The sequence below is a fragment of the Lonchura striata genome, chromosome 9 (assembly GCF_046129695.1).
Source record: "Lonchura striata isolate bLonStr1 chromosome 9, bLonStr1.mat, whole genome shotgun sequence".
Classification (NCBI taxonomy): Eukaryota; Metazoa; Chordata; class Aves; order Passeriformes; family Estrildidae; genus Lonchura; species Lonchura striata.
Window position 1 is genome coordinate 1,568,885 of NC_134611.1, and position 20,970 is coordinate 1,589,854.

The window sequence follows — 20,970 nt, forward strand, 5'->3', positions numbered from 1 at the left end:
AAAACAGGATCAGCGGTATTAAACACTTTCCATACAGGAGATTTAAAAGTGGAGAGTCCTTGCTCTCCTTAAACAACCTTTCCTAGGATTTAACTACTTTCAACCCTAGAAAATGTTCCTGAATTGTCCTTGTTATAGTGTTGAGCTGGCAACATTTTGTTTTAGTCCTTAACAGCAGAAGAAATGTATTCCCTTTCTGTTTGTGGCAGCCTCTTCTGTATTTGGATATGGTTATCATGTCCACACAGCCTTACAGCCCAGCAGAGACTTTCCCCAGACTAAACACGGATGTGTCTTTCAGTCCTACAAAGCCAACCCTGGGATGCTCCTGAGTCCTCGCTGAAGTCTCTCCACCAGGCCTCACCTTTCTCAAAGCACGGCACCTGTGGGTGTTTGCATGCCCCAATGGGATGTTTGCCTTTTTCACAGCGGCATCACCAGCTGATTCTTTGATCCACTCTACACCAGATCTTTATCTGTAAAAGGCCTGCCTAGCCAGCAGGTTCCTATCTCGCATTGTCATGGATCATGATCACATTTCTCTGCGTGGACTTGCACCCTACATATTGCCAGTCCTTTTTCCATTTTGTTGAGGTCATTTTGACTTTGAATCTTGGCCTCCAGAGTGCTCATGGTTCTTCCCAGACAGGTCCCATTTGCTAAAGATACAAGCATAACTTTTATTCCTGGATTTGGGTTGTTAATAATAACAATTTATGAGTGCTTGCAGGACCAGGGCCTAGGTGGAGTGGGAGAATCACAAAGTTATTACAGTTGGGAAAGACCTCGAAGATCACCAAGTCCAACCACTGACCCAGTACTATTCACCATGAAATATTGTCCCCAGGTGCCACATCTGCATGGTTGTTGAACATTTCCAGGAACAGTGATTCCACCCTTTTTCCGGGTAGTCTGTTCCAACGCCTGACCACCCTTTGGGTTAAGAAATTTTTCCTAATATCTGATCTATCCAATCCAATATCCACCCAAACCTTGAAATAAGTTGAGGGTATTTCCTCTTGTCCTATCACTTGTTACATGGGGGAAAAAGTCTGACCCTTACTTAGGCACAACCTCCTTTCAGGTGCAGAGTAATAAAGCTCCTTTTGTTCAGGCTGAGCCCCCCCCAGCCTTGTGCTCCAGCTCTGTTCCCTCCTCTCCACATGTCCCCAGTCCCTCAATGCCTTTCTTGGGGGGTGCCCAAAACTGAATCTAGGGAACGGTCACTGCCCTGGTCCTGCTGGCCGCAGTACTGCTGATCTAAGCCAGGATGCCCTTGGCCTTCTTGGCCAGCGTGGGCGACAATAGATGTTCTGCCGGGGCCACCGTGGTGTGGTCCCAGCGCTGTTTGGGATGAAGCGGAGTGGCCGGAGAGACGAAGGGAAGCGGCGCGGGTCCGGCGCGGCCGCAGCGCCTTTGTCCGCGGGCGGAGGGCGGCGGCGCGGTGCGGGCCCATGTGGCCGCAGTGCCGCCCGCCGGCGGGCTGGGCCGGAGCATGTGCAGCTGCGGCAGCACCTGGCAAGGAGCCGCAGCGCCGGGGATGTGAACCAGGCGGGGAGGAAGGCCCTTGACTCATCAGATAAATCCAGCCCCGCACGGCTGAGCGAAGGCGGAGGAGGCGCGGCGGTGAGCCGGGGAGGATGGCGGGGGACAGCGAGCAGCGGCTGGAGGAGCAGGGGCAGCCCAGCGGCGGGGAGCCCTTCCTCATCGGGGTCAGCGGCGGCACGGCCAGCGGCAAGGTGCGGGGGTCGGCGGCGGAGCTGCGCGGGGCGGCCGCATGGCAGCGGCGGCTCCGAGCGGCCGCCCCGCCACGTGCGCGGCTCCGGGCCGCGCCGGGAGCCGGCCGCGCTCCCGGCTCCCGGGGAAGGATGGGCCGGCGGGGCAGCGCGGCCGCCCAGGCCTCTGCCCGGAGCCCCGCGGACACGTGGAGGGGGGTGCGGGATGGGTGCGGGATGGGTGCGGGGTTTACTCGCTCCTTCTTTCCGGCCGGGACCTTGTGTCCCTCTGTGTCACCGGGGAGAGGGGGCAGCGGGCAGAGCTGGGGGCTGCGCGGAGCAAGGGTGGCCCCAGCTCGGCCGGGCAGAGGCGGCATCTCCCTCCCCTCCAAAACCCTTCCTGTGGCTGTAGGCAGCGCTTCCCCCGTTCACCTGCACCGACCCCAGGGGCTGCCCGCCCCGCAAGGCACCTCGAGGGCGATGCAGTTTTTAAAATTTCCACCCCCGCCGCCCGCAATGGTGTCGGTCGTGCACGGGGGTGCCCTTCTCTGGCCAAGTTTAGGGTACGGGAGCGGGGATTGTGCAGCAGATGCTGACTCACGGCGGCAGAACGACCTCCTGGCTGCCGTGCCGGGAGGGGCTGGCCCTTGGCAGCGGCAGGTGGGAGCGGGGCGAGGGCTGCGGGCACGGGGCATCGCCCGCCGGGGCAATGCGGGTGTTCCCGGCAGGCTGCTACACCCAAACTGCAGCGCAGGGCAGCCTTACGGCTCCTCAGCCTTTTATTTTCGGTGTTTCATGCAGCGTGTTTGTCTCAGTATGTTTAATTTCACTAGCCTGCTTTCTTAATAGGAAAAGAAAATAGCTTTTTTTTTTTTTTTAACTTATTTAAGAGCAGTAAAAGCAGCTCCACATCTCATCAGTACTAGTATGCAGGGCAGCACATTCTACCTGTATTTTGGAAAGGATGAATAGATTTGGAAGTAGCTATACCTGTGAAGTATTTCTTGCTGAGGAAACTGTAGGCTGGCACAGGAGAGGGATGAGCCTGATCTCTCCGGGTGGATCCCTGTTTGGAGAGGGATCCCTTCTTTTGAAGGTATAACCCAACTGCTGTACCTCAGCCTAGCGTTTTAAGCATGTGTCTCTGAGTACCCTATTGATTTTTGTACTGCTGTTGCTGCTGCAAGGGGGAAAAACCCAGCTGTAACAGGGGAGGGATGGTGAGAGAGGATGTAATCTCCTCCGGTGGGATCCAAAGCTGGATTGTTCTTGCAGTACAGCTCCTGGTGACTCAAACACGCTGGGTTTGTCTGTTCTCTGATGCGTGGGTCTGCCTCTCTGTAGTTGTCCCAATAACATCGTGTCTGGCGCTGCTGAACTGTTATGTCTCTGAACACTGTGTCTCAGGCCCACAAGGTAAAAGCAGTGATTGCAGTACAATGCACCACAGTGGTGCTCAACTTCAAAGTGAAAATGCTCAAGAGCAGCAGGCTGCCTTAGGAAAAAAATAGGGAAATGGTCCTTTCTAGCATGGGAGATGTACTAACTGGCTTTTCCTGTCTCTTAGCTTTGATTTCCCCCCCTCCAGTGACTGCTGAAAACCTGTGTGCAGTATTGCCTGTTGAAGGGAGTCCAGCAGATCACTAGAAAGTTGGTGGGAAAAGGCTGCAAGAAATATGCTGGCAAAAAACCCCATACAACAGGAAAAAAAGCCCCAGGACTTGTGCCCACAGCCCCTTAGATTCGTATTTGCTGCGGCTGCAAGGCAGGGATGTGGGGGCTGTCCCTCACCTGTGGCCTGTGCTGGGACAGCTCTGGGGCTGATGTGGTTTGCTTAGCTAAGGGCTTGCCTGCGGCCAAAATCCAGCCCAGGGGCTGCCCTGCTGATGCGCTGGCTGTGGGGGGAAAGTGAGTGCTAGCAGGGGAGTGAAGCAGACACCTTTCCCAGTGGGAAAGTGACAAATCCATTCGACTCCCTCGACACCAATTGGGGGTTGCTGTTGCAGCACACCCCTTTGGCAGCACACCAGCCCAAAGATAAGGGAGCGAATTTGCCTTCCAAGGCCCCCTGCAGCTCCTCCCACCTCTGCTTTTGGGTCTGACATGGGGACAATAGGCTCCACAGTCCCCTCCATCCCTCTTGGTGCAGCAGCAGGGTCAGGCAGTGGAAGGATGGGATTGTGTTTTGTAGCTGGCTGTGACTTGTGTGCTGTGGTGCCCTGGGGACGCTGGTGTTGGAAGCGGCCGGCCTTTCCAAAGAGCTGGGATTGTTTGGCTGGTTTTCCTTAAAGCTGTGAGAACTCAAGTTCAAAGGCTGAGTGCTCTTTTCCCTAGTGAGCAAAAGAGGCTTGGGCAACTTTGGCCACTTGAATAGGGGTAGGACCCTGAGTGCTTTCCTGGTTTTTGGCTCTGGAAAGAAAACTGGACTGTGCTAGGAGCAAAACTGGGGAGCCACAGAGGTCCTGAGCAGTCTGGGATGCTGCAGCCCCTGTGAGGGCAGTGCAAGCTGCCCGGTGGCTGTTTTGAGTCAGCTCAGCTGGGACAGGCTCTTCACAAAAAAAGAGCTGTCCCCTGAAATGCGAGCGCTGTGCAGTCTGGACAAAGCGTGCTGTGCTTTCCTGGGGTGGAGATGACTTGGCGTTAAGACCCCCATCCTGTGTCCAACATGAAGAGGACTGCAACTGCCTCATTCCCCCAGAGCAGTTCCCAAGGCTTGTTGTCACATTTTCTTTCACCCTATCTCTTCTCAAGCGTTCTGCTAGAGTTCTCATTTCCCTCTTACACCCATGGCCTTTGTGCTAACAGCTCCTTCCCTTGCTCCTGCAAGACATTCCTGACTACCAAGGACTCTGCAGCGCACAAGGCAGGCAGCCAGGCTGCGGGCTGGAGGAAAGTTCAGCAAACTGACTGCTGAGAACTGTTGGGAGGCCTCCTTAAGCTCTTTGTGTCCTCACTTCAGCTTAGCTGCTGGGACCTCGCAGCTCTGCCAGCAGTGCCTGGAGCAGCTTGCTCCCAGCAGCAGCATCTGGTGCTGGGGTGGCTGCAGGGGTGGGGAGAGCTCTTGGAGCTCAGGCTGAAGCATTAATTGTCCCCACATAAAGTGAGATGCTGATTGCTGCCTTCCAACAGGAGCTTGTGGGAAAAGACAGACTGCTTTGGTTGGCTGCTCATCACTCAAATTGGAGTGAGGGCTGAGCTGGGTGCCACTGCAGCCCTGTAGTTACATCATTTGGGTCTTGAGTTAGCACATCAAGATCCCAATGTCTGTTTGAACATGCAGCCTCAGAGTTTCCAGCCTGCAGAGCACCAAGATTACAGCCTGTGTTCAGCCAGGTGTGCCCTTACTGACTGCACCAGGCACTTTGAACACTGGCAAGGCTGGCTGAGGCTGGAAGAGTGAGCCAGCCAGGAGGCTGGAATTGCCCAGCCAGGGTGGGACAGTGGCGTTGGCCCCCAGGGAAGGAGTGCTCAGGGCTGCATGGGGCAGTTCTATGTCTCATGGAACCTCTTTTGTGACAGCTCAGTCCTCTACCCCAGCAAGGGCTGAGGTCCCTCACAGCAGCCCAGGGGTCACTGCTGCAGTGTCACCACCCGGATAACTGGCAGAGGAGCCCAGGGGAGATGTGGGAATGACTCCTCCATGGGAGGGGGACTAACAGGAATTGCAGCAGCCCTGTGCCGGTTCAGCACCATTTCCTGGTGACGTTCGTTTGTGGCTGGCAGGAGCCCTGCATCACAAGGTCTGACTAGTTAAACACTGGTGTCAACGTGTGCTAGAGACTCATCAAACTTTCTAGTAGAACGTTTTTCTGTGCCAGCCCTGATCAGACTGATCCACAGGGCGTTTTGATGGGTCAGCCCTTTCCTGTTACTGATGGAATATGTGCTCATTATGGAGCTTGCTTACCATAGTCCTGTGGGCTCAGCCAGCTCTGGGCTATGGTGTTTGCAGCAGGGGCTCGAGAAAAATATCCTGTGCCTAAAACCAGAGGATTGGGAGGGATTGTGTTAGAGGGTTTGTTTTCCTCCCTGCATGTAATCTGTGTTTAGAGCCTCTGTGTGTGCCTGTTTATGCTCCAGCCCGGGATTGCTGATCACATGCACAGTGTCCCAGGGTGAGAGAGCAGAAACCTGGCTATCCCACTCCTGCTCTGGTTGGCCTGTGGCTCACAAAGGGAAAGGCAGCATGGTGAACCTGCCTGGGAATGCTCTGGGTGAAGGCCCAGGCTTTTGGTTCAAGAATGCTAAGTTTCCAGTCCTGGTGTTGCCACATGTGTGTGCTCCCATTAGGACTGGAAAGGATGATGTGGGTCATGAACTGGCTGCCTGCAGTCACAGGCATTTGATAGATGCTCTGGGACCCTTCCCAATTTGCTGTCTGTTCTGTGTGTCATCCCAGTCCAAGCGCTTCCTGGTACTTTATAATTACCATAACCTTCAGGAAGAGACCAACATCTGTAACTCGTGTGCTGCAGGAGATAAGGGCAGCATGCTATAGAGGACAGCAGAGAAATTAAACAAATAATTACAATGGTTCCTTATGTTTGATCTTAGGGAAAATCCTGCCAGAGCACAAAACTGGAGACTGTGTTATCCACAGAGGTGTGATGAGGACAGCCCAGCCAGGCTGCTGCAGCTGCAGGGCCTTTGCTAGCTCCTGCCAAGCCAGCTCACAATCAGATCCTGCAGGAAGGGCGTTATGGCAGTGATGTCCCTGGAGATAACCTCTGGGCTCCTCTCCCTGGTGGGATGGGACTGCTGCAGTGTGTCCTTGCTCCTGGTTGTGCTGTGGGCCAAGGGCATTGCTCTCTTGGGGAGGACTGTCCTCATGAGCAGCAGCTTGGCTCAGGATTAGCAGCCTGCAGTGGTGGCAGGAGGCTGTGCCTCTCTATCCACGCTTTTGGCACAACCCTTTTCCTCCTCCTGAGGGATCTGGCAGCTTCTGTGTTCCTTTAGGGCTGGGATCACTTGATCTGGCTAAATCACTTTTGCTGGGTGTCTCATCTAGAGTCCCTGGGAAAATGGGAGGTCCTCCCTGCAGCTGGAATGGGACCTTGAACATCCCTATGCAGTGCCAGGTTCCGTGGGGATGGACAGACTGCTTTCAGCATGTGGCTTTTAGCATATCCACCTGCACAAGGCTTAGGAAGTCCTGCAAGCCCAGGACAGGCCTTGCCCTGCTGGGGCTGGAGGCATCAGCTGTGTCCTGCTCCTTCTCACGGTTCCTGGTGGGTGACAGTGGCACCGTCCATCAGCTTTCTCCTTAATTCCTGTCGGAAGTTGTGCTAATTTACTGAGCAGAGCTACCCAGGAGGGATTGTGGGATAATCTGCATAATAATGTCAGGGAATTAGTCAACTCCTCAAGAATATCTGAGCAGCTGGCTATAGGCCACGAGTGAATGTGAATTAAATATGTAATTAATATATTCCAAATGAATGTTAGAGGCAGGCCTCCAAACACCCATCTGTCGAGTTTCTTCCCCTGCCTACCACCTCTCTCCTTTTGGGAAGATATGCTGGATTTCTTCTCCAGGTGCCCTCTGCATCTTCCCTTCCCAGCAGAATAATGCTGTACTTCTTCTTTGAACACTGGCTGTTTGTGTGCTTGGTTCAGGGGAGGAGTCCTGCAAGGGGAGCTGCAGCTTCTCCTGCTCAGGAATAACCTCTTGGAGCTCTTGCTGGCGTGGTGCTGTGCTGATACCTTCTTTCCACAAGCTGTGAGCTGTGGGCTGGTTTGCACAGATTTCCCAGGGAGCAGCTTGAGCACAAAGCTTGGGGGAGTGCAGCTCCAGGGGTTTGCTCCAACCTGGAGCCGAGTTCCCCTCACTGCAGTGTGGGCAGTCATGACCCATGGCAGGAACCAGGATCCCTCCCTCCTTCCCTGCCTGCCTGCTTGGAAAGCCCTGCTTCAGTTGCATGTGGCTACCATGGGAAAGGTCTGCTTGGCAACCACAGAGGCTCAGAGGCTGCTGGAGCTTGGCTATATTTAGTTTTAACCAAGTTCTGGAGGAGGGGAAGCTCTCTCCTTTTGCTTGAGAAAGCATCTTGTTGCTGGGAGTTGGCTGTGGCTGAATCACTGGCAGTGTTGGCTTTGGCTCGTGGCAAGGTGTGCATGGATGAGGTGGGTATGGAAAGGGGCTGAGCAGAGACAAGAAGCTCTGGCATAGCTCTGGTATTCCTGCAGGTGAGTTGTGTCACGTCAGGCGTAGCTAGTGATGGGCTCCAAATCCTCCAGTTTGTGTACTGGGATTAAGTCACCATTCTCAAGGCATCCTCCGCACTCCTGGGCTTCTTGGAGAAGGAACCATCATCTTCTTCCCTGGGAGAAGCAGTTAGGAATCAGCAAAAGAAGGAATCTGAGCCCAGCCTGCCCCTTCAAGTGGGTGCTAAGTGCCTGTTGTCAGTATGAGTCCCCTGCATCCAGACTGGTGCACACTGGCACAGGACTTTGGAGTCATGCTCTGTTCTTGCTCTAACTAGGCATCTGTGGGTGTCCCCAAAAGCTGGCTGTGCTCATTTCCAGTTCTGAATGGATCTTTTCACAGTCACACGTGTGCTTTGGGAGAAAATAGTTTAATAGGGAATATGTCATTTATTTGGGGGGACATTTCCCAAGGGTGGGAGTTTCTGTTCCTGTTGTGTAGGGGAGTTTCCAAGCTGTGTGTTTCTGGTTTTTCTTCCTCCTTAACAGTGGGTGTTTATCAACCAAGGGGAAAAACTGCATGTCCAGCTGTAGGAGTTGTTGAGATTGGCATAAGGGACTGTCCCTCATGAGACATTGTTGTTCCTACCACAAATGATAGTGAAAAAAGGAAAAACCCTCTCTTGGACCTCGCTGAGGTTCATGGCCCTACTAAGGAAAGCTGAACACAGCCCTGGAGTGGACTAAGGCAAGCTGAACATGCCCTGTCCCCCACTGTCCCTATGTCCTGCTGCTCTTAATGCAGGTGTAATATGTGAGCAGCGACCTGCAGGACCAAGGTGACAAGTGTGCCTCTTCCCAGAGCCAGGAGGTGACATCCCTGCTCACCCAGGCACTCGGCATGCTGGAACTGAGCTCGGTCCTGAGAGCAGGATGTCCTTATGCTTGTCTTTTTCCACCACTTCTGCCAGCTCTCCAGAGCCCACCAGGGAAAAGGGAAGGGTCCACTGTGTCTGCCAGGTTGCTTTTTCCATGAGGCACCATCTGCCCCCGAGCCCTGGATGGCAAATGCAGCTGGGATGCAATCTGTTCCTCGTCTGGAAAGCTGGAGGGGGGATGTGTTCCTGTCTCCAGCTGCTTTGGGGTACTTTCTCCTTTGGGCTTTTCTCATTATCAGGTGTCTCAAATTGTGAGTATGGAGCTACAGGGTGATTTTCAGAGCTGGTGGGGGCTCTTCCGCACCTTCCAGAATCCATAGACCAGAGACTAGTGTGCATAAGGCAGAAGGAAGACTGGCACCATTTGTCTGATGCTCTTAAATGATTTAATTGCCAATACACATGCTGAGGTCCAAGGGGAGAAAGTGAATGCAAATCCATGTGCTGCTTTCACTGATTCAAAGGAAAGGAGTCCTGCTCCTTCCCCTGGGCTGACAAAAGCAGTTTCTGGTGCAGATCCACATGCAGCCTGTGGCTCTAGGGATCTGTCTGGGTGGCTTTGCTGAAAGGTAGTTTATTCCTGATGGCAGTGGGCCTGGGAAGTTCGGTGTCCTGGGCAGCTATAGTCAAGGCTGAGCCCTGCTGTGCTGTGTCCTGCTGCTGCATGGGCAGGCAGTGGTGTCTGGGGGAGTGAGCAGCCAGGAAAGGTGGAAGAGAGGCACTGAACACACCCCAGTTTTGCAGAACCTGTGGGATACAGCTGGGTAAGCAAGTAGGGCTGAGGCAGGCCAGAGATGGATTTGGGGAGTGGGAAAACAGAGGAAAAGGAGAGCAGGCTCTGGCTTTGTCTGTGTGTGTGCAAGGGCAGGGGACTGGCACGGACTTGCAGGGCTTTGTTCTGGGTGGGAGCAGCTTGCTGCAGGGCAGGGCTGCCAGGATGGCTTGGGAAGCATGACCTGCCTTCTGGGAGAGGCAGGAGAAGAAGGTGAGATGCTCAGGAGACCCCGTCCCTGACCCCAAACCCACACTGGTGCCCTGGACTGCCCAGACTGCTGTGGGTCAGCTGGAGCTGGTTCTCTCTGCAGCAGAGCTGTGAGTGAGCCTCTCCAGCCAGGCTGGGGATGACTCACAGCCCGTGGTCACAGCCAAGGCAGGTCAGCCTGGCCTGGTGGGAAGAGGCAGTCTCTGGAGATGGGAATGCTGTCAAGTCTTCCAGCTTCTCAGGCAAACAGCCTTGCCCTCTGCCTGCCAGGGTGACCTCCTCTGCCAGGCATGCGTTCCCCTCCCTGCTCCCTCTCACCAGTGATTCTTCAGCTCTGCAGCTGCAGGTTGCCAGCCAGGTATGGAGCAGATGGTTGAGCCATCCAGGAGGTGGGAGTGTGGAAAGAGCCATTGGCAAGCTGGGATAGGCAGGTTGGGGCAAGCACGCTGCTCTTTGCAAGGCACAGGGCTCAGCAGAACACTTGTGGTGACCAGGGCCAGGAGCAGCTTGGTTGAGCACCTGCAGCCAGTGTGGTTCCTTGAGTGAGAACAGCTCCCTCTGGCACCCAGGAGCAGCTGTTTTGCCCTGGGCAGTGGATGCCATGGGGCAGGAGCAGAGCGCTGCCCAGCCTTGGCTCTCGGTGGCCGGGGCAGTGCTGGCTGCCAGGCAGCGATGCTGGCACCACCAGTGCCTTGCACAGGGGCCAAGGACTCCCATGACTAAGGAGAAGGGACTGCAGCAGGCTTTGGGATTTGTCCCCCGAGCTGTGCTCTGGGTCGTGTCGCAGTGGTGGCCACTGCCCTGGTGCCAGCAGAGCCGGTGCCAGCCACCCTGTGCCAGCCTGCTCCACGTGGAGTGCGAGGTGCCCGCTCCCTGGGCCAGCAGCCAGGGCCACGTGGCTCCTCAGCCACGCAGTGCCCTGAGCCTCCCGTGCCAACAGGCACCAGGATGTGCTGGCTCCTCCCAGCCCTGGCAGCTGTGGCACAGATCCCTGATAAAGTCCCATGGGCTCTCTTCCTCCTGCCTTCCCATCCTGGGCTTTGTTTGCCCTACCTGTGAGGACTCTCTCGTGCTGTGGTGGGGTTTCTGGGCTGGAGCAGAGCTGGGGGAGCCAAGACTGCTTTGTCAAGGGGAAAGTGCCCCACGGGGAGCTGCCTGGCAGGCTGGAGTGCCTGGGCCCCATGGCATGCGGCTGAACCCAGGCAGGAGCCAACTATTTTTCTGCTGCTGCTTGTGCCCAGAATAGGAGCTGTGGGCAGGCTCTAGGGGTGGAGGAGAGGGTGGCAGGCAGCAAACTTGGTGCTGCTGTCACACTAAAGAACACCATGGTGATGTCTCTGGAGCACTTTTCCCTCAGTGGCTTTGGAAAAACCACAGACTCTTGGCTGGAGGTGCAGCAAACAGTCAGGGATGTTACCTGGGGACATCCTCCCTGTACTGCTAAGATGTAACTTGCTGCTGATGTGCTTCCTTTGCTATTCTTTTCCCAGTCCTCCGTGTGCTCCAAGATTGTCCAGCTGCTGGGCCAGAACGAGGTGGACTATCGCCAGAAGCAGGTGGTGATCGTGAGCCAAGACAGCTTCTACCGGGTCCTCACCTCAGAGCAGAAATCCAAAGCGCTCAAAGGCCAGTTCAATTTTGACCACCCAGGTGAGTGGAGAGCAGCACTGAGGCTCTGCCATGCACTGTGGGGACAGGGCTGGAGTGGGACCCCCAGCTGCAGCAGCCGAGAGCCTGCATGGACACTGGGGCTCTGCATCCTCGTGGGACAGGAGTGGGTGGCTTAGTTAAGCTCTTGTGGAACAGGGTGCCTAGAACCACCTGTGTGTCATCCCCCCCATCTCTCTTGGGGAAGAAAAGGGGGGTGGGGTGTTTGGGGTGAGAAAGAGCAGGTTATAAATCCTCAAAATCCTAAAGACCTTTCTCTTCCTGCAAAAACATCCCCCAGTTTGAACAAGGTTTTCATAGAATCGTAGTATCATTGAGTAGTTTGGCTTAGAGGGGACCTCCTTAGAGGTCATCTTGTTCCAATACCCTTCACCTAGAGCAGGCAGCAAAGGAACAGATTGGGTTTTGTTGCAGCTGAGTCAGGCCCAGAGAGATCTGGCCTGGCAGAGTCCCTGGAGCCAGCAGCTCCATGTCCCTTCTTCAAGGAGGGAACCAGCTGTGCAGCTGCTCTGCAAACCTTTCCACCGAGGGGCCCTGCCCTGTTACTACAACAGGGGCTCTTTGAACCATCTCCAGGCTCGACGGGGAAATTCCACAGCTGCTGTCCCTTCGTCCCCATGAGGACAATGGCCAGAGGCAGCGAGCTCTGAGCAAACAGAGCCCTGTCTGTGTGGCAGCTCAGTGCTGGAACACTGCTGCAGTCTCTCTCCGAGGGCTGGAGCCCTGGAGGAGATGCCTTCTGTGCCTGGGCTGTCAGCACTGCTGGACAAGGACGGTATTGATCTCTGCAGGCCACATCCCAGGCTGGTGCAGAGCCACAGAGCCTCGTGGCTCTGGCAGAGCTGGGCCTCCTCCCTGAGGAGGTGCAGGGCTTTCCTCCCGAGTCTGTGGGTCTGTCTGTCCCCAGCACGAGGTGCCAACGACTCTGGCTTGGGTGAATTTTAGCATCTGGTGGGTGGGAGAGGTTGCAAAGCTGCCTTGGGGTAATGTTTCTTCTCTCTTCAGATGCCTTTGACAACGAGCTGATCGTGAAAACGCTCAAAGAGATCACAGAAGGGAAGACGGTCCAGATTCCTGTCTATGACTTTGTCTCCCACTCCAGGTCTAACAGCTGCTCCTGCCTTGCTGTGCCTCTGCTAACGTCCCGTGGCAGCCCTGCCTTCCCCAAACTCCTGCCCTCTGCTTGGGTGCTAACCTGCCAGCACAAAGTTTCCATCCTACCTCCTCCAGCCCCGGGTTAGAGCACCCCAGGCAGATGGAGGCACAGGTTGAGGGTCTGGAAAGCTGTGTAGCCATCCAGGAACATCCAGGCATCAGGGCCGGGGGGTTACGACCTCCCTTCTCTTTCCCCATCCACGCCTCCTCTCCCCATAAATTCAGTGTTTGCAGCTTTAACAAGCACTCCAGCCTCAAACAGCCTGGCAGTGCCAGGAAAGGAGGAGGACAACAAATCTTGCTCTTGTAACACTCCCCTTGCCCGTGTTCAGCTTGTTTTTGCATGCCTGCGTTGGTCATGGACAGTGTGGCTCTGCTGTGTTTCCCACAAAAGCACCGTGCAGTCAGGGAAGTGCTGCCTGCTCCCCAGGGAAGCAGAGCTGGCCGTGCAGGTTCCCGTGCTTTCCTGGGCTTTCTGGCTTGGCACATAACCCTGTGAGCAGCAGCTGGCTGAGCTAGGGGGAAGAAGGGTTAGTGTGCTTCCTGCTTTGCTGTTTATCCTTCCAGGAAGCGTACGTATGCCTTGGATTCCCTCCACGGTGGTGGGGTAGGTCTGCCCTCTCCTCGGTGCCCCCCTGGTGCAGCAGTGGTGTCCCAGGGTTGGAGCAGTGCTTAGGAGCACCGCTGTTCCCCCCACCTCTCTTTGTGTAGCCCAGCCTCCCCCAGCAGGCTTTGACTGTGCTTGCCCCTGGCAGGAAAGAGGAGACGGTGACGGTGTACCCTGCCGACGTGGTGCTCTTCGAGGGCATCCTGGCCTTCTACAGCCAGGAGGTGCGGGACCTCTTCCGCATGAAGCTCTTCGTGGACACGGACGCCGACACCCGGCTGTCTCGCAGAGGTGAGCAGGGACAGAGCCCCCCTGACTGCCTGGGCAGCTGGTCACACAGGCAGGTGCCAGTGACCAGAGCTGGAGCTGGCACAAAGCTGTCAAGAGCTGGGGAGCTTTTCCTGCGCAGTGCAGAGTTGTCACTAGGGCAGCTCGTGGTTTGCTTTGTGTCTCTTGGGATTCAGCGGGATTTTTGCTGCCTTGGCTGGGATTCCTCCTTTGATGAGTGCTGAGTGTGCCGTGTCCTCGCATGGCCCCGTGGCACCAGCCCAGTGCCAGCAGCTGAGCAGCAGCTGCTGCCAGCCAGCCAGATGCAAGGCAGAACCTCTGGACAGTTCAATCAGAAGGCAGAGCCTGATGGATCCACTCAGGACCTGGGCTGTGGGTGTGCTCTGAGGATGGCATTTGGGCCATGGTGTTTACTGTGGTGGTGCAGATGAGGAGTCTGGTTGTACATTTGTGCAACCCAGTGTGGAGCCTCTGTGTGGGACCTGGCACTGGGCTGTGGTTTGGGGGCAAAGAGCGCTAGAAACCACTGTCCCCCTCCAGGGCTCCCACCACTGTCCCCCTCCAGGACTCCCTGTGTCCTGCTGGCTTGGCTATGGGTTGCCAGCTGATACTGGGGGGGACACCCACGCTGCAGGGCCTGCATGACTGGAGATGTCCTTTGTTTCTAAGCAGCCTTGAGGAGTGGGGTCACTCATGCAGCACCTCCTGGGTGACTAAAAAACCATTTGGGGGCTCTCGGGGCAGAATTCACTTCTGTCTGAACTATTCCTACCCCTGCCTGGCTCTGACAGGCTCCACAGGGTGCCTGGGGATGCAGAAGATGAATTAAGAGGAGCAGTCCCTTCCAGAGCTCTGCGCTGTGACGAGGGGAGCGCGTCTCAGTGCGTCAGTCTGGGACTGTTGTGTGCATGGGACTGTTCCACTCCGCAGTGGAGCTGGTCTTGCCTGCCCTTCTGCTGTCAGACACATGCAGAGCCTCCTCAGCTGCTGGGATGTCATCAGCACTGATGAGCATCTCCTTTTTACCAACCCCTCTTGACCCTGCCCAGTGTTCTTGCATGACTCATCCAGGGAGGTGACAGCACAGTCAGTTGCAGGGAGATGTATTAGCAGGTCACAGATGGGCAGGGTCCCAAAATGTGAGCCCTAATCCCTTAAAATGCTGTGCAAGAGCTCAGGGTAGGACACTGGTGGTGACAGTGACCTCAGCCAGCAGCTCAGCCTCACACAGCTCCCTGTCAACCTCCCCTGGTGGGAGAGAATCAGAAGAGTGACAAAATTTGTGGGCTGAGACAAAGGCAGTTTAACAAGTAAAGCAAAAGCCACAAGGCAAGCAAAAGGAGGAATTTGTCACCATTTCCCCGTGGGCAGGCAGGTGTTCAGCCATCCCCAGGAAAGCAGGGCACCATCGTGTGTGATAGTTATGTGGGAAGACAAATGCCATCACTTTGAATGTCTCCTCTTGCCTTCCTCCTTCTTCTCCCAGCTTTATATCATCGTGGGTATGGTGTGGGACATCCTTTGGGTCAGTCAGGGTCAGCTGTCCCAGCTGTGTCCCCTCCCCGCACTGATGGGGTGGGGTGGGGAGCAGCAAAGGCCTTGGATCTGTGTAAGCAGTGCTCAGCAATAACAAAAACATCCCTGTGTTATCTACTCTGTTTTCAGCACAAATCCAAAACACAGCCCCACACTGGCCACCGTGAAGAAAATTAACTCTATCCCAACCAAAACCACCACATTCTCCATCCCTTATTCCAAACCACTTAAGTTGTGCTCAGGTCCCACACGCTCCAGTCCATTCTCATTCTCCAGCTTTGGTGGATCACACATACATCAATCCCCTGTTTAATGAAATAAAATCTCCTGAGTGCCCACTGAGTTAATTTAGTGCCTGACTTTGGGGTCCATCTGTCCTAGTGGTCCTTCAGGACAGGAGGAGGTGGTGTGTAATGTGGAGTTAGGGGGTCACTGCTGTGCTCACACTGCTTGTAAGGCTTGTACTTCTCCCACCCATCGTCAATCACTTGCAAAAGGGCAGCTTTGCTGATGGAGGTGCTGCTGTCTCCTAGTTACTGCAGCTCATTGTTCTCCTGGTAGGAATCTGGCCATTTCCCTGCCATCAGCAGTTGGTAGGACCATTGCAGCATCAAATCTGTTTACTGTATGTCTGCCTGTCATTTCTGGGAAGAGAGCCTGTGTGAGAGGTGCCAAAGGTATAATCATGTTCCTGGAACGTAGCTGGAGGCAACTCATAGCAAAAGTTAGGATCTTGTGTTGTGATGTGGCCCTGAGTCATCCTTCTGTCCCAGAAGCTGTAAAGGGTTGCAGCAATTGGGTTTTCAGCTGGGCAGCAGCAGCAGATGAGGTTGCTGGAAGTGCAGCTGACAGCTCAGTTAATCAGTAGTGCTGGGGTTCAGTACGTGCAACTCACACTGTGCCCATCTCAGCACCTGTCCCCAGAAGTTCTGCCAGCAGAGTGCAAGGGGCAAGGCCTGCCAGGTACCTCAAACAGGGATCTGTGGGGCTCAGGGACCTCATTCTGGCTAAGCTCCCTCACTGCCCTGTCCTTGGCCAGTTTCCCTAAAAAAGAAACCAGGTCCAGTTTGAGTTTGGACCTGCTGGCTTCAGAGGGGTGCAGTCTGTCCTTGGGATATTTGCCTGCCCTGCCAGCAATCCATCAGGACAGGGTGTGTGGTTTTACCTGGGCTGTTGGGACCTGCTGCTTTGGGGCCAGGTACAAGCAGCAGGTGTCTGACTTGTGTTTGTATATGGGGTTGTTGTCCTGCTCTGGTGTGCCCTGGGAAGAGGCAAGAGAGCTTTGCCCTGTCAGGACCAGCCCCTGCACAGCTTATAGGCTTCCTGCACCCCAATAAATAAGGTGTGGGACCTGGGAAATAAAAGTGTTGTATTTTCCCTGCCTCTTTTTCTGTATTCAAGCTGGGGTTTGCTCCTGCTCTCTGGAGAAGCTGCTTCTGATTCCTGGAGCAGGCCTGGAGCTGGCACCCATCCTGCTGCCAGCCCTTTTCCCCATCACTTCCCCCATGCAGGGCTGTGAAAGGCCATGCTGTGAAGCTGCTGGGCGAGGGCAAACAGAGCCACGGGGCCAGTGCCAGAGCAGCAGTGTCCTGGCCCCGAGAGCACACAGGCAGTGGCTGCCCAGCAGGTCAGGCAGGCTGGCAGGGCAGTGCTGTGCCTTGGCTCTGCCTGGGACATGAGGGAAGGCTCATTCCAAAGCCAGTGCCAGGCACTCACATGCTGGGGAAAAGCCAGCAGCCCCCTGAGGACAGCCAAGTCTGTTCAGCCACAGGGCTGCTTTGGCTCTTCCCTGAGGATTGAGTTCCTGCTGAACTGGGCCACTTGTGCATGCTGAAGTGGCTTCAGACTGGAGATGGCACTGGCCCAAACAGCTCATGCAAACAGGGTGGAAGGCCTGGGTGGCAGAACAAGCAGGAGGCCAGTTTGCTCTCCTGCCTTTGGGCTTCCCCCTGAGCTGACCCCCTCACCTCTGGTTCTCCTGCACAGCTGGGGACAGCACAAAGAGCCTGGCAGAGCTGTGCAGGTGGGTGAGTTTTACTGTCCTCACCTCTGCAGATTTGAGTTTAACTGTGCCTTAATATGCGTGTGTGTGACTGCTTTTCTATTCTTTGGGCACCTCTGCACTGGGATGACAGAGGATGCCCAATCAGGCAGAATGGAGTGACAGGAGGGAGGCAAAGCCTGAGGCTGGGCTGGGCTGGCATTAGTTACAGCTGGGAAGTGTATGCAGAGCTGAGAAGGCGGGGAGGCCAAGAAAAGCCCTTGGCCAGGTCAGCTAGCCCTTGGCTCTCAGGAAAACTTGGAAGCAGGTTAAAAGCATGGAGCTGGGCTGGGATGTGCTCAGACACATGGACAGCAGCTTGCAGGAACACAGATCTCGGGCAAAATATCCAAAGGCTGTACTTACTGAAGGAAAAGGGGGTGGAGAGATTTGTGCCTCAGCTCCTGAGTGTGCCTTACACCTTCCCCTCAGTGCTACGAGACATCAGTGAGCGGGGCAGGGACCTGGAGCAGATCCTGTCTCAGTACATCACCTTCGTCAAGCCTGCCTTCGAGGAGTTCTGCCTGCCGGTGAGTCAGGGGAGTGGCACCCGTGAGAGGGCTGAAACAGGAGCACTTTGTGCCCAGAGCTCAGAGCAGCTCCCTGGGCCTTCCTCCCTCTCTGCAGGCTCTGGCCGAGGCGGGGGTGCCAGGGCAGGGTGTGATGAGGACTATTTATACAGCCACTGCCTTCCTGGTGAGATCACCCTTCCCTTTGGGAAGGCAGCATGGCCAGAGGAATCCCTCTCTGTGCAGGGCTGACAAACCACTGGGCAGCTCAGCCTGGCAGGGAAGGTCCTTGGCTGTTTTTAGCTGGAGAATGGGAGGTCGCTGCCCCCAGGCAGTGTTTGCTGTGTCTGCCTCCTCTTTTGGGCTGTCCTGCTGGCCCTTTTCACCCTGCAGTGCGCTGGCTTCGTGCTTGGGAGAGCAGGGGAGCTTCTTCCTTCTGTCTGTTCAGTGGGATGTGGCCTTGCAGGTTGCATTTCCTGGCTGCTGAGTGGCCAGGGGACAAGCCTGCCTGGAGAAAGGAAGCTCCTTTGGGAGCTGATAGCAGAGGCAAGGCTCCCTGGCAGACAGGGACTGTATTGGGGAATTGACTGCAGTCCTGCAGACTTGCATGGAAATAGCACATTTGCAGGAGCAGCTATTGTACACCTTTCCTGGCTCTCATGGAAAGCAGCCTGTGCCTTGCTTCTCAAGGCTTTTCAAGCAGATGTAGTAGTATATGAGGATTTTTTTTTTATTCTGGAGGAAGTGAGCTAGCAGAGTCCTGAAACCTGGGAACTGCTGCCAGCACCACAGGCAGGAATCAAACTGTGCCTCCCACCTTAGGAACATCCCTATGACTCTAGGTGGTCAGCTCTGCCCCTTACATTACGAGGAGCTGATTCTGTGCTGCAAGATCTTTTCCTGGCTCTTGCAAAGTTCCCTTTTTTCAGTCTCACTCAGCTGTGGCTCTGGGGACCAATTCCAAAGCCCAGAAAGGCTTTTCCTGAGAGGCAGGTCCAGCTTGCAAGGCTCCTATTCTTGCAAGTCCCCAGCAAGATAAATCCACAGTTTTTCAAAGCAGCAGATGCTGCATCAGGCTCTTCTGATGAAGAGTCTGTAGGAGAATGAAGTGTGAAACAAGGAGGACACAGAACTGCCTTGTTTCTACCCACAGCTTTGCAGTGGTCTGCTCCCACTTCCAACCTGGTGTTGGCTCAACTGCAGGCTCAGCATCCACTGTTGCTGTTATATGACTCCTAAAGCAGCTCTGAGCCAAGTGGTCCAGTACTGAAACGGTCCAGCATATCCTGGTGGTTTTTGATATGTCTGGAAGCACTTGGAGGTGTCAGGTGGCACCTGTCACCCCAGCTAGCTTGGTGAGGCTTGGCTGTCAGCTGTAAAACAGGCAGGAAACTGAGACTGGCACCTGCAGGGGAAACTAGGTCAGGACTGGTGTCCTAAATCACACCTTTGCAAGTGATGTGGTAGAGAATTCTCCCCCCTTCCCAGGCAGATCTCGTGGCTGTGCCCAGGCATGCCAGCTTATGCTCCTGGAGCAAGTCTGGATTGGATTCAGGAGGAGCCATGTTCCCAAGAGCATCAACTGCTGGAGTTCTGTGATTATGAGGCTCCTTAATTGCAGGTTTTGTTCAGGGTGCCTCTTACTGGCTTCTCGTGAAAATGGAATCAGGGCACAAAGCATGGCCCTTGAAACGCGGAGTAGAACACAAGAGCATCCAAAATGTATTATCAGCAACGACATACCCCCCAGAGGTTCTGGGGAGGGCAGGGAGCTGCCCCAGGGAGCAGGGACAATGCCCCAGCCCAGGGTGTCTCCACTTGTTCCCTGTAACAAAGTGCTCTCTCTCTCCTCCAGACCAAGAAATACGCTGATGTGATCATTCCCAGAGGAGCAGATAATGAAGGTAAGCACCCAGGCCCTGCTGCTCTGCCCTGGCAGCCAGCTTTGGGCTGTTGCTGTTGCAGTGGAGTTAGCAGAACCTGCCCCAGAAGGGACTCAGAGCACTGCCACCCAAGAGAGTGCTGCTATCACAGGTGTGCCAGGATGAGCCTGTTCCCTTTGCTCCTGCTTGGAGCATTAGTGACTGGGACTTTGTGTTACTGTAGCACCTCCAGGCCAACTCATTGTTCATCCCACATAAAAGGCAATGTGCAGCTGGGTCAGGCAGGCTGGGGTCAGCCTGAGCGTCGTGGCTGGGGTCAGCCTGAGCATTGTGGCTGGATTCAGCCTGAGCATTGTGGCTGGGGTCAGCCTGAGCATCGTGGCTGGATTCAGCCTGAGCATCGTGGCTGGATTCAGCCTGAGCATTGTGGCTGGATTCAGCCTGAGCATTGTGGCTGGGGTCAGCCTGAGCATTGTGGCTGGATTCAGCCTGAGCATCGAGGCTGGATTCAGCCTGAGCATTCTGGCTTGAGAGGCAGAGCAATCAATCCTGGGTGGATATAGGAGGGGACAGCAGCAGGAGGGATGGCAGGAGCACAGCCCTGCCTTGTCTCTGCTTGATTTGCAGCCATCCTAATGCAGTCTCTCCCCCTTTTTGCTCGCAGTGGCCATAAACCTGATAGTGCAGCACATCCAGGACATTCTTAACGGAGGACTCAGCAAACGCCAGAGCAACGGGTACCTGAATGGCTACACTCCCCCACGCCAGCGGCAGCCCTCAGAGTCCAGCAGCCGGCCCCACTGACCCGGGCAGAGGCGTGAGGCCACCACGGCCCCTCTGTACATACTGTCCACTCGTTCCCCCCTTATCTATTTAAGAAACCAGACGGAGACGAATGCCTTTAATTTTGTATGTTGGAGTTGCCGAATGAGAAGCAGCCGGTTGCTCGGGAGCCCGGACCACCCTCAGCTCCTGGCCCTGCTCAATAACTCCTCCAGCACGGAACCGGCTATAAATCTCTATAAATATAGAATTGCTCTATTTTTGCGTAAATGCAGAATAACGTAAAATTACTTGCCGTAAGGTATTTGCCAGGCTCGGTGTTGCTGGGTGGGACTGGGAAAAAAGGGGGTCCTAGGAGGTGTTGGTGTCAGGATCTTCACCTCAGACTCGGTAAGGAAGGAAGAACGGTGCTGGTGTCCATCCTGGGCCTGAGTGTTACACCTGGGTTGGGTTTGTCTCTTCCTACCACTGCTGTTCAGGTCCAGGCAGCCTGGTTTTGGCTGGCAGGTGCTGCACAGCGCTTCTGGCAGCTGGGAGAATGATGTGGAGTGTCTCCCTCTGTGTCTCTGCAGCTCCAAGTCTCAGCCTTTCAACAGCATCCTATTCTGTGCCTGACACCCCTTCCCACCACAGGTGTAGGGCTGCTGCCACACCTCCAGTGAGCACCTGGAAGGTGATGCTGGGTATGTGGCCATATAAACACGGCCTTTCTAGCAGTGCC

General features: G+C 55.3%; 1 protein-coding gene across 1 annotated transcript; it reads left to right on the forward strand.

Moving 5' to 3' along the window:
- The first annotated feature begins 1,515 nt into the window (after positions 1–1,515).
- Positions 1,516–20,519, forward strand: UCK2 (uridine-cytidine kinase 2). Its single transcript, XM_021545840.2, has 7 exons — positions 1,516–1,739; positions 11,270–11,429; positions 12,453–12,549; positions 13,358–13,500; positions 17,507–17,604; positions 19,439–19,487; positions 20,131–20,519. Exons 1-7 carry the CDS (start codon positions 1,641–1,643, stop codon positions 20,268–20,270), a joined length of 786 nt encoding a protein of 261 aa, XP_021401515.1. The 5' UTR covers positions 1,516–1,640; the 3' UTR covers positions 20,271–20,519.
- The last annotated feature ends 451 nt before the right edge of the window (positions 20,520–20,970 follow it).

Coding starts and splice junctions, on each gene's coding strand:
- UCK2 (XM_021545840.2), top strand. CDS start 1,641: ATGGCGGGGGACAGCGAGCAGCGGCTGGAGGAGCAGGGGCAGCCCAGC. Junction 11,430..12,452: donor GTTCAATTTTGACCACCCAG/GTGAGTGGAGAG, acceptor TTCTCTCTTCAG/ATGCCTTTGACAACGAGCTG. Junction 19,488..20,130: donor CAGAGGAGCAGATAATGAAG/GTAAGCACCCAG, acceptor TTTTGCTCGCAG/TGGCCATAAACCTGATAGTG.